This window comes from Panthera onca, chromosome F2, assembly GCF_046562875.1.
Source record: "Panthera onca isolate mPanOnc1 chromosome F2, mPanOnc1 haplotype 2, whole genome shotgun sequence".
NCBI classification, from domain to species: Eukaryota; Metazoa; Chordata; class Mammalia; order Carnivora; family Felidae; genus Panthera; species Panthera onca.
In genome coordinates this window covers 37513404-37529090 of record NC_138356.1, presented here as the reverse complement: position 1 = coordinate 37529090, position 15687 = coordinate 37513404, and the positions used below count along the sequence as shown (strand labels likewise).

Below are 15687 nucleotides of genomic sequence, written 5' to 3'. Positions count from 1 at the left end.
ACAGATAAACACAGAGAATGGGGGTTAAAAAAAGAGGGAGGCAAATAAAAGACTCTTAACAATAATAGAGAACCAATAGAGGGTTGTTGGAGGGGAGGTGGGCAGGGGGATGGGCTAGCTGGGTGATGGATATTAAGAAGGGCCCTCGTGATGAGCATTGGTGTTATATGTAAGTGATTATGACATGATGGTGTTATATGTAAGTTATATTTAGTGATTCATTAAATTCTACTCTTGAAACCAATATTATACTATGTTAACTAAAATTTAAATAAAAACTTAAAACATGAAAAAAAATAAGTAAATAAATTTTCTTAATTACAATAATTTCTGTTCCCTTGCCCAAGCCTGCTTTAGAAAGAAAATACATTTATGATATAATGTAAGCTTATATTATACTCTATGAAATCTGTTATGTATAAAATTTATGTTAGTAGATTTTAGACCAAATTTATGGATATAAAAGCATTATATGCATTTAGTTTCATACTCTCGAAAGAAACATGAAAAATAAACCATAAGCATAAATTATGTAGTGTTACAAAGAAAATAAGATTTTAATACTTGCAAAAATGTTACAATATAAAAAAATGTTCTGGCCAATTTGCATTAAAGGAAACATCTGAAAGAAATTCCTTTGGCCCTTTGTAAATTACATCGTGACTTGTCATTCAGATTATTATTCAGCCTATCTAAAAATTTTACACTATTCAAAATAGGAAGAAGGTGTCGATTTTTTGACCAGTCTTTAAAGTTCTACACTTACATAGGCATAGAATCCTAAAAATAGTCACATAGTTACAGGGCCTAAATAAGAAATTCCATCTACATGGCCTTATCCTTCCCACATTTATCACAAGAGATGTTTTGAAATATCTACCCATCTTATAGAAAATGGAAGAATTATATCCATTACCCAGGTACAAGGCTAACTAGCCTTTGAAGCAGTAACTATCATCACTCTCACTGAAAAAAAAAAAAGCAGCCTCAATACAGTAGTTTTTAACTTATCCATTATCAATCATTACTGATCTTCCTCAAGTTAATGATGTGGTTACACCCAATAAACCCACCATAAATTCAAAACACCCTAAGTTGAAAATGCATTTAATACACCTAACCTACTGCACACCATAGCTTAACCTAGCCTACCTTAAACGCATTAGCCTATAGTTAGGCAAAATCACCTGATGCAAAGCCTGTTTTATCATAAAGTGTTGAATATCTCACAGAAACTTACTGAATACTGTACTGAAAGTGAAAAACAGAAGGTTTATCTGGGCACAAGATGGTCGGAAGTGTATCGGTTATTTACCCTCATGACTGAGTGGCTGACTGAGAACTACAATTCATTGCCAGCATCATCAGAGTATCTCGTCACATATTATTAGCCTGGGAAAGGTTCCAAATTCAAAACTTCAAGCACAGTTTCTACTGACTGTGTATTACTTTCACACCATTGTAAAGTCGAAAAATCCTAAACTGAACCAATGCAAATCAGGATCCCATCTGCATTTCTATCATTACAAGTATAACTGATTTTTCCAAGGAGATTTACTTAAATAATCTAAAGGATATTCACAGAAAATTATGATGAAAATCAAAAAACTCTGGCATATAGTGTTTTCAATACTGTGGCACAGAAATGTTTTATACTAGACTCTTGCCAGGCAACTGGTGAGCGTGACTTACCGGCTGGCTATCACACACTGAGCACCTAGACTGGACAGAAGAGCTGTCATTCCTTTACCAAGGCCAGTACCTCCCCCGGTAATAAACGCCACTTTTCCTTGAAAACTATTAGGTGGTAGCATCGGTTTTTGAAGGGGCGGGAAGAATTTAGACTGAAACGCTTCAAGGTTTTGATACAATATTTTTGTTCCATAACTGAAAAACTGAAAGGGAAAAAAGATTAATTGAAATTTTCACACGTGCATTTCCACAAAATAGATGAATTTCAAAAAACTTACTCTTGAACTCACTATTAATCAAATTCTTGGATTAACAAACTCACTGTAAACGTACTGGTATTGTATTTAACCAATTATTACTTTTTTCCCCACTGGAATGTTAAGTAACACAGTGGAATGGGTAAAAGCATGGGCTTTGGACAAAGACCACATAGGACATATTTTCTCTTTAGTTGTATAAACTTCAGCAAGTGATTTAACCTCTTTGTGCCTCAGTTTCTTCCATAAATGAAGACAATAAAAGAACCTTACTCTTGAGACATTGTAAGCATTACATGAATTAACATAAGTAAAATACCTAGAACATTGTTTAGCATATACTAAATGTTGTATAAATGCTAGCATTATTATTTACAGGGGTTTTGCTTAAATTTATATAAAAAGAACTGACATAAAGCATATTCATCTTTCAATAAGAATAACTTGGATAAAAATCACATTCCATCTTTGAATCACTGAAGAAAATTATTACAAGTCCTTATAAGTTTATTAAATCAAATATCTCATCCCATGTTGTCTTCTGGATAATAAATTTAGAACAGATAATTATTTGTTATATTTAAAATAGGGAAAAAATTAAAACATTTTACACTGAAAACATTTGCATTGCCCTATCTTATGCCTTACAACTTACATTCTCACATTACTTGTGAAAATCACTGCCATTTTCTCACATTTAATTATAAAAACAAACTTTAAGTGTTGAACATAATAACAATAAGGAGTTAATTTCATTAAGTGCTTATCATGTGTCAAGACTCGATATCTTCACCAGCCCATGAAACAGGTATTATTTTAACCTCACTGTGCTGTGGAGGTGTGTGTGTGTGTGTGGGGGGGGGGGGGGGGGGGGGACAGTTATGTTAAATATATTTTAAATATATTGCCCAAGTCCCAGAACCAAGATTCAAATGTGGTCTGATAGGCTCCAAAGCCCTCCCTCATCATTACCTTGTATATTTCCTCTCTCTACTCACTGAACTCTACAGAGCTTAATGATCACACCAAAAAGGCATGTGATGTTCCCCATCAGGTCATGGTTGCAAGACTACAACTCCAAAATGTATCATTTCCTGCTAGAATATTCCTATAAGCTAAGTGAGCTGCTATCAGTTGGTCTCGGGTATCTAGAAATTTCTCCTAAGGAAATAATTGGAAATGTGGTCAATGATTTAGGATAAGGCTGTTTATCAACTGGAAATTACACAAGAAAATGCTTATGATATGATGTTACGTGAAAAAAGAAGTATACGATATGTTAACTGTAAACAAAAATATATGCTTGGGAAAAAGACTAATGAAATAACAGTAAGTAGTAGATTCACGATTAATCATGTGCCAAGGTCTACTAAAGACTTTAAATGCATTATCTCTCAACAATCCTATAAGGTAAATTCTATTGCTATCCTCAGTTTATAGATGAAAAAGGTGAAACACAGGAAGATCAAGTAAAAAACTTTTTTTTTAATTTTTTTTAATGTTTTATTTATTTTTGAGACAGAGAGAGACAGAGCATGAGCAGGGGAGGGACAGAAAGAGAGGGAGACAAAGAATCCGAAGCAGGCTCCAGGCTCCGAGCTGTCAGCACAGACCCCGACGCAGGGCTCAAACTCACGGACCACGAGATCATGACCTGAGCCGAAGTCGGATGCTCAACCGACTGAGCCACCCAGGTGCCCCAGTAACTAACTTTTAAAGACAAATAATAAGTAGAAAAGACTTGATTCAAATCCAAGATGTGTCTGACTTCAGAGTCCACCCATATCTTCCTTACACAATTACTATCTCTAGGTGATGAGATTATGGATGATTATTTTTGCCTTTTGTTGGGTTTTAGCATTTTTATCTTTTCAATATGTATGACTTGCTTTTACAATCAGGAAAAACATGTTACTGAAAGACAAAATCTGAAAGCATGTATAAAATAATTGGTGAAGATAAATTTGTAAATCTGATTATGCTCCAGGCTGGTCATTGTACATCCTTTGGCTTCAGGTTGACAAAGCATTTTCTTTTTGTATCCTCTGCCAAAGCAGAATAATCCAAGCAACCTACAATAATCTTTCTCTACATAAATAGCAGTTTTACCTAAGGCTGCCACCGCCTCCGAGAATATTACATTAAGATGATAGAACAGGAAATTTGCACAAGTAGCTTAGGGAGTCTGTCATTACTCACTAATGATGAAAAAACTGTGTTCCAATTTTCCAAAGGCTCTAAAATGAATTTTTATTTATTTAGTGTTGCTTTGTACAGGGAATGCGATGTGGTGCTTTACAAAAGATAAATTATGCAAAATATTTGCACATAAACTTTTTTTACTTATCCTAAAACATTGTCTCAACCTCCCAAATGGTAGAAGAATATACAGGTAAAAATAATCAGTTTGATTAACAGTTCCTAATAAGTGTCTATAACATATTAGGTTACTACTTAGCACAGGCTTACCTGTTGTATTTTATTTGATCTAATCAACACTGATCTTTCCCACCAAACCAAAAGTGAAGAAATTGATATGCTATTTTAATTCACATTACCTTCTAATAATTCATAGCATATATGCTGTTGAATATTAAATTCAAGCCATCTATTTGTCTACAAACAACTTGTTCATTTCAACATTAAGACATGAGGTGAACAGACCTCATAGAATCTTGTTGTATTCGGTCTCCTATTTCTACAAAGAATTCTGAGTAACCTGAAATAGCATTTTGGCTATTTCTTTTTGTTTTTTTTTAAATTGTTTTACTATTTATTTATTTTTGAGAGACAGAGTGGGGGGGGGGGGGCAGGGGCAGAGAGAAAGGGAAACAGAATCTGAAGCAGGCTCCAGGCTCCGAGCTATCCACAAAGAGCTCGATGCCAGGCTCAAACTCATAAACCGTGCCATCATGACCTGAGCCGAAGTCGGATGCTTATCCGACTGAGCCACCCAGGTGCCCTTGCCATTTCTTTTTGAGTCATAAAAAGTAGATTCAAAATAGACTTTTAAGTTTTCAAATCTTGCTCTGTGCTTTTTCTAGAAATCAGTTGTCTTTTGAAAATAGAAATAATACCTTGCATATCAAGATTGAGTTCTCTGGATATCTTTAAAACCTAAAATTCTTACAACCCTCTCTCATCTTCCATTTTGGCAAACAAATTCACTTTTAGAACTAGAAGTTCTACAATCTCCCAGAAAAAGAAAATCAGTTATCATCTGCCTCCATATGCACGACTCCTCCACATCATATAAACAATATCTATCTCCTTCATGTGGTCCTAAACAATACCATCTAAACTCATGAAAAGTGATTGTACTTTTAATCCTCAGAATGGCAATTCTTTAAGAGTCTTGACTGTCTTCTCCCTGGAGGATGAGGACTGTATAGCAATGAGATTTATTCTTAAATTACCTAAGTATTTTGGCTAGTCTCAAATGTATAGAATAAGCACCTACAATAAAGGCAGATTGGTGATCCTAGGCCAGATGTTTTATTAGGCCTGCCCAATGTTTTAAAATAATTTTTAAGTTCATTTATTTTTTAAGAGAGAGAGAGAGAGATAGAGTGTGAGTGGGGGAGGGGCAGAGAGAGGGAGACAGAATCCAAAGCAAAGCGGGCTCCAGGTTCTGAGCTGTCAGCATACAGCCCTACATGGGGTTCAAACTCATGAACCATTGAGATCATGACCTGAGCTGAAGTTGGACACTTAACCAACTGAGCCACCCAGGCACCCCCAATGTCTTAAAACTTTTGAGCCAATATTTAGATACTGAGTGAATTCAGATAAAAATCAGAAGCTCTACTGACACTGAGGTTCAGCTTCCAATAAGGCCGAGTTAATGCCCACTTGAGACAAGACCTAAGCTCTGCCCAATCCTCACTCACACAGGCAAAGTAAACTCTTTTCAGTGGGCAATCACTGTCATTTATAGAGCCTCTCAGAACTTGAGGCATTTGAGTGCATGACTCCTAATCTAGATAAAACCCAAGAAACTAATACAAAATAGAAAAGGGGAAAATGGTTTTTCTTTTTTCTTGTTCTTGTTTGTACCACAGAAAAGTTTCTGAAGTTTCATATAAAACAATTTTCTGTAAAAGTAATTGTTTAATGATCGAGGTATACTATTAAGAAAATCCAGTTCCAAATCTGTAAAAATCCTGTAATAACAGACACTCACACAGAAGTTGTGGGCTAAAGGTCATACTTAAATAGCTCTTAGGTTAGTTATCTCACTATCATTGTCACCATTACTAATTGACAGGGCTCCCACATTAAAATCGCATACCTCAAAAGTACAGATGTCCTCTAGACTTGAAAATAGAAAAATTAAACTCTTTACTGGCATTCAAGCTGGACAATACAGCCTCAACCTACCTTCCTAGCCCTACTTATCAGTTTCACCACTTAGAGGTTTATTCTATGCTCACCAAGCCCTCAGCATTCCTGAAACTTACCAAGAACTTTCACCTTCCGGTCTTTGCTTGGTCTTTGCTGATTTCTCACTTGCCTAAACTAGCTACTTTCTTTCTCAATCAGCCTTCAAAACCAAGCCAAAGTGTCAAGAACTGTTGACACTTTTAAACATGTGTGTCTGTTAAAAATGGGCCAAATGAATCCCTCCCTCCATCAGGATCTTAGTCTTTCTTAGCCTTCCGCACCAGACTGTGAGCACCCAGGAAGACAGAACAGTCTCCATTCATAACTATAATAGGGTGTCTTGTTTTTTTAAGGAATAATTTTTTTTAAGTTTATTTGAGAGAGAGAGAGAGAGAGAGAGAGAGAGAGAAAGGGAGGGCATCAGCAGGAGAGGGGCAGTGAGAGAGAGAGAGAGAGGGAGAGAGAGAGGGAGAGAGAGGGAGAGAGTGAGGGGAGAGGGGCAAAGACAATCCCAAGCAGGGCAGAGCCTTACTTGATGCAGGGCTCCATCTCAGGAACCATGAGATCATGTCCAGAGCTGAAACCAAGAGTCAGACACTTAACCAACTGAGCCAGCCAGCCTCCCCTTTATAACAGGATTTCTAACACCAGTTGGGCATTCAGTAAATGCTTGTTTTATTTTCTGTAATGCTGATCAGCCAGGGTCCGATGCCATCCAAAGTACATGAGAGAAGACAAGTAGAATCTTATGCAGCTATGGATACAACCCAGGTCTCTGCCGCGTGTTTCATGAAGTTGAAATAGTCACTTCCAAAGACTCTAAATTATGCCACGTTAAATATTAATCCAAATCTATTGATGTATGAGTATGAACAGATCATTTGCAAATAGAAAAACTGGGCAAAGACCTTAAAAGATAGCCCACACGCAAAAAATATATACAACCATACTTTCAACCAAGTGATGTAATTAGACAAAGAAGGTATCATTTTTCTCACAAAAGATTGGGAATACTAAAAAATATCTGATTAAAGTCACTCTTACAATCTGTTGAAATGAATTGGGCCAACTTCTTTGGAGGCCAATTTGGCAACACATATCAAAATGTTGACTAAACTACACATATCCTTTGACCCAGCAACTCAACATTTAGGAATTAATCCAACAGATAAACTCACTCTTTTGGGTGGGAGGAAGAAGCTATGTTCAAAGAAAGGCACTAAGATCAAAATGAACTTAACAATTCTATTTACAATCACATCAAAAAGAATAAAACACTTACTAATAAATTTAATAAAAGTACAAGATTTATAAATTAAAAACTTTATACACCATTAAGAAATTAAAGAGGACCTAAATAAATAAAAAAGACATCCTGTGTTCATGGATTGAAAAACTTAATTTTGTTAAGATGGCAGTACTCCCCAAATTGATCTATAGATTCAATGCGATTCCTATAAAAACATCAGGTGGCTTTTTGCAAAAATTGACAAGCATATCTCAAAATTCACTCTTAGGGACTCAGAAATACAGGGCACTCAGATGAGCCAAACAAACATATTTACTAAAGCATTGTTTGCAATCAAAAAAGACCAAAAACAATCTATCTGCATTTCCAAAGGGATGCTCAATTAATTAGGGCACATCCATATAACACAATACTGTGTATCTTTTATTAGAATATATTCTATTCTAATAACAATATGTTGTTATTCAATCACTCAACAAATTTATTGAGTACCAACAACGTGAGGCATCATGTGTTAAGGGAAAAATCCAAGGTAGGGAAATATATATAAAATGCTCTCATTTGTGTGGTTTCTTTTAATGAAAATATCTCCATATATATGTTGATACATAAACAAAAATTGTTGGAAGGATCCACAGAAACTATTCATAGCATCAATCTCTTGGAGAGGGACTGTTTGTACGGTCATTGTATCCTTTTGTACTGTTGAGTGTCTGGTATGCTCATAAATTAATTTTTGATTAGAAATAGTTAACACAGTATCAGATCATATGTGCAAGGACACAATATAAAAAGGGTATAGAGGAAAACAAAGTGTCAGTAAGAAGAACACTGGCACACGATCAGTGCTATTTAAAGTGTAAATAGTTAAGTGTCCGACTCTCGATTTCGTCTCAGGTCATGATCTCACAGTTCCTGCATCGGGCTCTGCGCTGACAGCACGGAGCCTGCTTGGGACTCTCTCTTTCCCTCTCTGTCTGCCCCATCCCTTACTCATGCTCTCTCCCTCTCTCAAAATAAAAAAAACATGAAAAAAATATTTTTAATAAAGTGTACTGTATATTCCACACTGAAGTGTGAGTTATAAAGACAATGAAACATCACCCTAATTTTTTTTTTTTGGGGGGGGGATTTTCTAAGTACAACATGAGGTACTGCTGATTTAGGTCAACATGAATATTTTTTTAAAAACAAATTGATCCTGACCCAAATTCACAGGAAAAGAGCTCTGCAGACTGGGCCTTGACTGTCACATTAAGATGTCAGCTTGGTAAAGACCTGACAATCTTATTTTTCAAAGGATGACTTTGAAAAATGCATAATTCTGCATTCCCAACACAACTCAATAGTCTGTGCAGACAGTTAAACCTCCACTATCTACTTCCCAGTCTATTCTGTCCAGTTGCTAGAAGGCACGTATCTGTGCCTTGCCTGCATTATTTTCAATGTCCAGACCACTGCCACTTAAGCACAGTGGACATGGCTCTTAGCCAGAAACATCTGGAAATACAAGAGGAGGCTGGGCAGGAAGCTCTACTTGATGCTCCTGTACAAACAGTCCTGCAGAATGAAGAATTGTCCCACCCACTAATCCAAAACCAACCCTACAAACCATAAAAGAATTGAAGAACCCAAACTCTACCCATACCCATGGCTTGCCACAGGCCATGCTACTCTCGAGCTCTGTGCGTGTGTGGATTGCTTGAGTACCTCTCCTTCTCCTTAACTGAAAGCAGAGCACTGCACAGAGGCTCTTCTAAGCAACTGCAGAACACAGATCTCGTTGCCACAGCAACTTGAAAGTAAGGCTGAGCAAATATAAAAGAAAGTTAGCTTGACTCCTAGCTGCAGTGGCTAGGCTGAATTATGTAGTTGTTGCCAGTAGCAAGACAGAAATTACATTTTTAAGTAACGATACATCTCATAGCAATGAACATGAGTCCTTGAAAAAGTAGCTGCTGTGTGCTCCAGGGTGTGCTTCCCATTTTTATTACAGTTCTTACCTGTTGGCAGTTAGATGTGGACCAAACAGATGCTTCACCAATACCACACAATAAAGGGAGATGAAATCAAGGAGATAAATGAGCCGGCAATTTGATATTTTCAACTGGGATCTTCACTCTGGCTAACCCCTCATTGAGTAATCTCACTGATCCCCATCACATTAGCCAAAACTAACATGACTACCTGACTTTCTTTCTTTCTTTCTTTCTTTCTTTCTTTTGTTCTTTCTTTCTTTTTTCTTTCTTTTCTTTTCTTTCTTTCTTTCTCTCTTTCTCTGTTTTCTTTCTTTTCTTTCCTTCTTTCTTTTGAGAGAGAAAGTTCCAGTGCACAAGCAGGGAAGGGGCAGAGGGAGAGAGAGAGAAAAAAATCTTATGCAGGCTCCAACCCCAGCACAGAGCCCAACATGGGGTTTCATCTTACAACAGTGATATCATGACCTGAGCCAAAATCAAGAGTCAGACGCTTAACCAAGTTAGCCACCCACACATCCCGGCTATCTTTTGGGGGGACAAAAAATAGAACCCTGACTCTTCAAAAGGTTTTTGATATGGGAATTTTTATATAACAAAATATATTAGAGATAAACATGATGTTATGAGCTGGTATAGATTTAACTCATATACTTATTTTTAGCAAGTTTTTATGGAGCATCTCCTATGCCCTAGGCACTGTTCTAGGAAATGGTAACACAGCAGTGAACAAAAACAGTACAATACTCTACCTTGAGAGATTATTTTTGGAGGGAGGAGGACAAGTAAATTAAATAATATATATAATATATTATAAGCTAATACATACTATGGGAAAAAATAAGGCATAGAATAGGGGTGGAGATCTCACTGAGGTGAATTTGAGCAAAGACCTAAAAAAGGTGAGGAAATGAGTGCCACAGTTCTTTCAGGCAGTAGCAAGAGTTAGATCCTAAAGATCCTAAAGTTATTGCTCTCGATAAAAACAAAAGGAAAGGGGGACACCTGGGTGGCTCAGTCTCAATCATTTGACTCTTGATTGTGGCTGAGGTTATGATCTCACGGTTCGTGGGTTCGGGCCCCACATTGGGCTCCTTGCTGGTAGTGTGGAGCCTGCTTGGGATTCTCTCTTTCTCTCTCTCTCTCTCTCCACCCCTACCCCACTGGCTCTTCTCTGTCTAAAATTAACAAATATACTTAAAAAAATTTTTTTAACAAAAAGAAAGGAAGCTTGGCAGTGTGCATCTTAGAAATCTAAGAATTAATCTACAAAAGGAAGAATGGTAAAATTAAAAAAAAAAAAGTTTCACAAAGTAAACTTAACCTTACTATCTGAGATGAATTCTGATATTTCCTATTCTATTTCAATTTATTTTTCTTAAACTCATCTTGTTCCACAAAACTGATTTCAATGTCCAGTCGTGATTATCTCTTAGCTTGAAAAATATACATGAAACTTAATGATGATACACATAGCTTTTCAACCAACTACCTCTAAAGAATGCCTAACACTTAATAGGCACTTAATGAGCATTTCCTGATAAACAGCTGAATATGTGAATGTTTTCCAGGGTAGAACTGAAATCAGCATGAGAGCAAAGGTCATTTTTTAAAAAATTTTTCCAACCCAGGGCCAGGCACAGAGCCAGTTCTCAGTAATTGTTTGTACTTAGGCCTACTAGTTAAACAGAACAATTTAATGTAACACTTCATAAATAGAACTCAACAAATGAAACTTTTCTCTTTGTTCTTGGTAACAAAACTACTCAAATTAGGTTTTAATTGTAACAACTAGTATTTGCTAACAAAAATCTGATGTTCCCTGGAACAACCCACTTCATAGATGTAAAGTCTCTTCTCCTAGGAATTTAAGCCCAAGCCTGCTTGTGCCAAGAAAACAAACCACACCAAAACAGGCTTCTCTTGGCCCTGAGCCCCAATCCTCAAAACTTCTATTTTTCTTAAGCAAAAGAAATTCAAAATTATCAGATTACGATTACTTTTTAAATGAGTTCATTGTCTAAGGGTGTCAGAAGAGCTGGGATACAGTCTGTGTGACCTTATTACTACAGGCTTAATGATTTGTGGGGGGAAAAAAATCTCTGGGGACTTTTCTGCCTCATGGAGTTGTAGGAAGAGAAAGTTCTTTGAGAAGAGTCCAGAAAACACAAGCTTCTTTTACAACGATCTGTATCCAAAACCTTTAAAGGAAAACAGTATCAACAAAACTTTGGTGTTGAACAAGTATCACTTTTTAAAAGAAAAGTTCTCTTACTTGAGAGATTTAGCATACTATTATTTCCTTGTGTTCACATTTGAAGCTAGTGTCTCTCCTTTAAAAAAAAAAAAAATTAAAGGGGCTCCTGGGTGGCTCCCTCGGTTGGGCATCCGACTTCGACTCAGGTCATGATCTCACCGTTCCAGAGTTCAGGCCCCGCATCAGGCTCTGTACTGACAGCTCACAGCCTGGAGTCCCCTTCAGATTTTATGTCTCCCTCTCTGTCTCTGCCCCACCCCCGCTTGTGCTCGCTCTTTCAAAAAAAAAAAAAAAAATATATATATATATATATATATACATATATTTTTTAATGTTTAATAAACAAACAAATAAATAAAAATTAAAAAACTACTATGGCTGCCCATTCTATTTTATTTAAAAGGGTTTTTTTCACAACTGGCAAAATAGTTTTTCAACCTAGCTAAGGAAATTGAACTTTTTGGTTTAATTTATTAAGATTTTTGAATTTGGTTGTGGAAGAGGCTGTCTTGGATACTACTGTTTGGTTTTGTTTTTTTTTTTTTAATGTTTATTTATTTATTTTGAGAGAGAGAATGAGCAGGAAGGGACACTAAGAGAGGGAGACAGAGAATCCCAAGCAGGCTTTGCAGCTGCCAGTACACAGCCTGAGACAAGCTCGAACTCACCATGGCTCAAACTCACAAACCTGAGATCATGATCTGAGCCAAAACCAAGAGTCCGATACAACAAACTGAGGCACCCACACACCCCCACTATTGCTTTGTTTTCATCTTCCTTTCTCCTTATCCTCTCTGTCTTCACTTGCATTCCTCACCACCACCACCCCCATCCCCGCGCCTGTTTATTTATTTTGAGAGAGAGAGAGAGAAAGAATCCCAAGCAGGCTCCCTGCTGTCAGTGTGGAGCCCAATGCCGGGCTGGAACCCAGGAGTCTTGACATCATGACCTGAGCCCAAGTCAGACTTAACTGACTGAGCCACCCAGGCGCCCCTTCACTCGCATTTTCTATTTGGACTATGAGTCCAACGGATATACATAAGTTGACAAACCAGCAAACAAGTTGTCTTTCCCAAAGCATGGTGGAGATATAGGTAAAAGCCAGCCTTAGGTGCTTCTCTCCCAGCTTTACCTCTGGGAAGTGGAGTCTAGATAGCTGGGGGTTTCTCCCTTTTCATAAAAAGCTTTATGTAAATATGCTTGTATTAATGTTTAAGTTGCACAACACATGAATGGCTCTTCCTCTTAAATCAAGGTCTCTTATAAGGCCAATGCCCCCTCTGGACCCCCCCTCCCACCAAGTCCCTCTCCCTCCGCAAAGGGCCAACGTGTGCAATGTCTCCAGTCTTTCCACCTATTTCCACACAACTTTGAAACTTCTTAGGGACATGAAAACTTTGCGAATCACAGCATGACCCTCACACACTTTCTCAGATAGCAAATGTGGCTTTGACCCTTCTTAACTCCAACCCCGCCTCTCGGCTCCCACTGCTCCCGCGTTTCTCCGCGCCCCGGAACCCCCCGTCCTCGCTCCCCGCATGCCGGGTCCGGATCTTCGTTCCGTCGTCTTACCCTCCGAGGACCTAGGCCCCGAGTAAGGAAGACTCGGCCTAGTGTCGCCATCTTGGACCTCCCGGATTGGGACTGGAGGCCCCCGGGCACTGGGGGCGGAATCCAGCGGGGAGGAGGAGAGTGCAGGGACCCCCCGGAGGGCGGGAGCGGAGAACGGGGTCGAACGGGGTGAGGGGGGCGGGGGCGGGGAGGGCCGGAGCGGGGAGGGGGTGGGGCCGGGGTGGGGCCAAACGGGGGCGGGGCGGACCGGAGAGGGGAGGAGGACGGGAGGACGGGCGGTGTTGGGGCGGGGCCGGGGCGGGCTGAAGCGGGGGCGGGGATGGGGCGGACCGGAGCGGGAAGGAGGAGGGGGAGGGGCGGGGGCGGGGCCGGAGGGGCGGGGCGGGGCCGGGCTGGCACAAGCCGCGGCAGACGGGAGCGGGGAGGAGGAGGGGAGAAGGGGGAGGAGGGGGAGGAGGAGGGAAAGGGGGCGGAGCCAGAGTGGTCGGAACCTGGCTGGCAGGGGTCGCGGTGGGCGGGAGCGGGAAGCTGCAAGCCGGCGGATGGGATGGGGGGGTGGTGGGGGGCCGGCGGCACGGGGTCCACGGGGTAGGGGCGGGGCCAGCAGGGGTAGGGGCGGGGTGGGGCGTGTCTTCATGGCTGCTACCCTGGCGCCCCTCGACCCCAGGTCTAATTCCTTGTTAGTGTGGCGCTGAATTATACGTCATCAGAGTAGTAGTATTTACCTTGTAGCAGGATTCTTGCACACAGAATCCTGACACTGAGGCCTTTGTTTCAGGAAAACAACTTTATTCCTGCTAGCACCACTCAGTTGGGTTCGTACAGGAAGAACTGAGTCCTGAATGCCACGTGGTATAGTTTTTTATATATATATATTTTTTATTCCTTTGTCTCCCATATATGGTAACACAAACATGCAGTCTGATTAAGTAGTCTCATGTTATGAGGTCCTGAGGGATGTTGTCAGGAACCAGTATAGACTGGAGACAGACCGCACAACCAGTGGAGCCAAGCAAGGTACGATTGAGTAACCTCCCAGAATTGGGTGGATAATTCTTATGAGAGTTTTGAATACCCTGAAAGTTGAAAACCATCTTCCAAAACAACTCCCTAGGGTTTTAACAGTTCCAGGGCCGGACGGGGACATGAGCAATTCTTTTGTTTGATTTGTGATCTCCTCTGTGACATTTTTTTCATTATTTATCTGTAGGCAGCTGTTGTTTAGGTTAAACTTTTTACAAACCTCTCTCAGAAGCAAGCAGGTAATCAACCTAATGCCAAGTGATTTTGATAGGTAGCATTGCGTATTTGGGTTTGCTGCTTGGCTAGTAAATTAAGAGCTCTGAGTTTTATTGGTTATAATTTTTGTAACTGCTTTTAGTCTGATTATGCAGTTTAGCATGTAAGTGGGAGTGTGGTAGCACCAGGACCCATCCTCTGCCCAGGTGGCAAGGCCATAATATTGGATTATACGCTTGGGAGGCCATTCATCATCTTTTTAATCGCCAATTTGTGAGGCATGCTACTTTTTTTTGAGTCTCTCTGTCCCCATACATTTGGACTCCCAAATGTTTCCGTCTGGCAAGTGGGAGCAGGAAGAAAGTTGGACAAATAGTTTCCAGCACATACGACCCTGACCAGATTGAGGGAAGTACTATATAGGCTGTCCTTCCACATATCTAGTATAGTCCACCTGGGTCCCGCCATTTGATGGCTTCGTTGACACTGTCCCAGGCCTCTCAGAGATGAGAGAAGTTAGACAGGGTGTGGGGATCTGGCTCAAGGTGATCTGAGGTCCCCCACCATTGGGTTTTCCAGGCGGTTGAGTTATAAAATCGTTGGCCTAGGCATGTTAAGTTTTTAATAAAGATGACCATGAACTTTTTCCCCACCAGGCAAGACGGTTTTTCCCAATAATTGCACTTTGGGGGAGCCAATCCCCGGTAGTGGTACTGGGGTATTTTGTTTTACTATAAGGTTTGTGGGGATCTAACTTTCTAGTCTCTTACGGCCATTGTTTCCCCTTGTTGGTACCAACGAAGTATCCCATACACAAAAGGAAGGTGAGTGCTAACAGAAACCTCTCACCACATTTTCAGCCGGCCAGGGCAGCCTCGGCCAGTCCTATGGCAAAGAGTGGAGCACGAATCACAATAATCGTGAGAAACAAGGTGTGACTGCATCACAGTAAGGAAACAGATACAGAAAACAAGGACAGTCTTTTGTTTCACCGGACTGTCAATTCCTCAAGCTTCTGCCATGCACAGATAGTCAGCTTCCTGAGCGACTAAAGCCGGGTTGTAG

The 15687-nt window shown here is 39.8% G+C and overlaps 1 protein-coding gene across 1 annotated transcript in view; it reads right to left on the bottom strand.

Moving 5' to 3' along the window:
• DECR1 (2,4-dienoyl-CoA reductase 1) overlaps nt 1–13564 on the bottom strand; it is a 39554-nt gene extending 25990 nt beyond the window's left edge. The window contains exons 1-2 of the mRNA XM_060610868.2: nt 13384–13564; nt 1693–1895 (exon numbers count right to left, since the gene is read on the bottom strand). Of these exons, the coding sequence (XP_060466851.2) occupies nt 1693–1895; nt 13384–13434 (254 nt within the window). The 5' untranslated portion in view covers nt 13435–13564. The remainder of the gene's footprint in view (nt 1–1692; nt 1896–13383) is intronic.
• Between the last annotated feature and the right edge of the window lie 2123 nt (nt 13565–15687).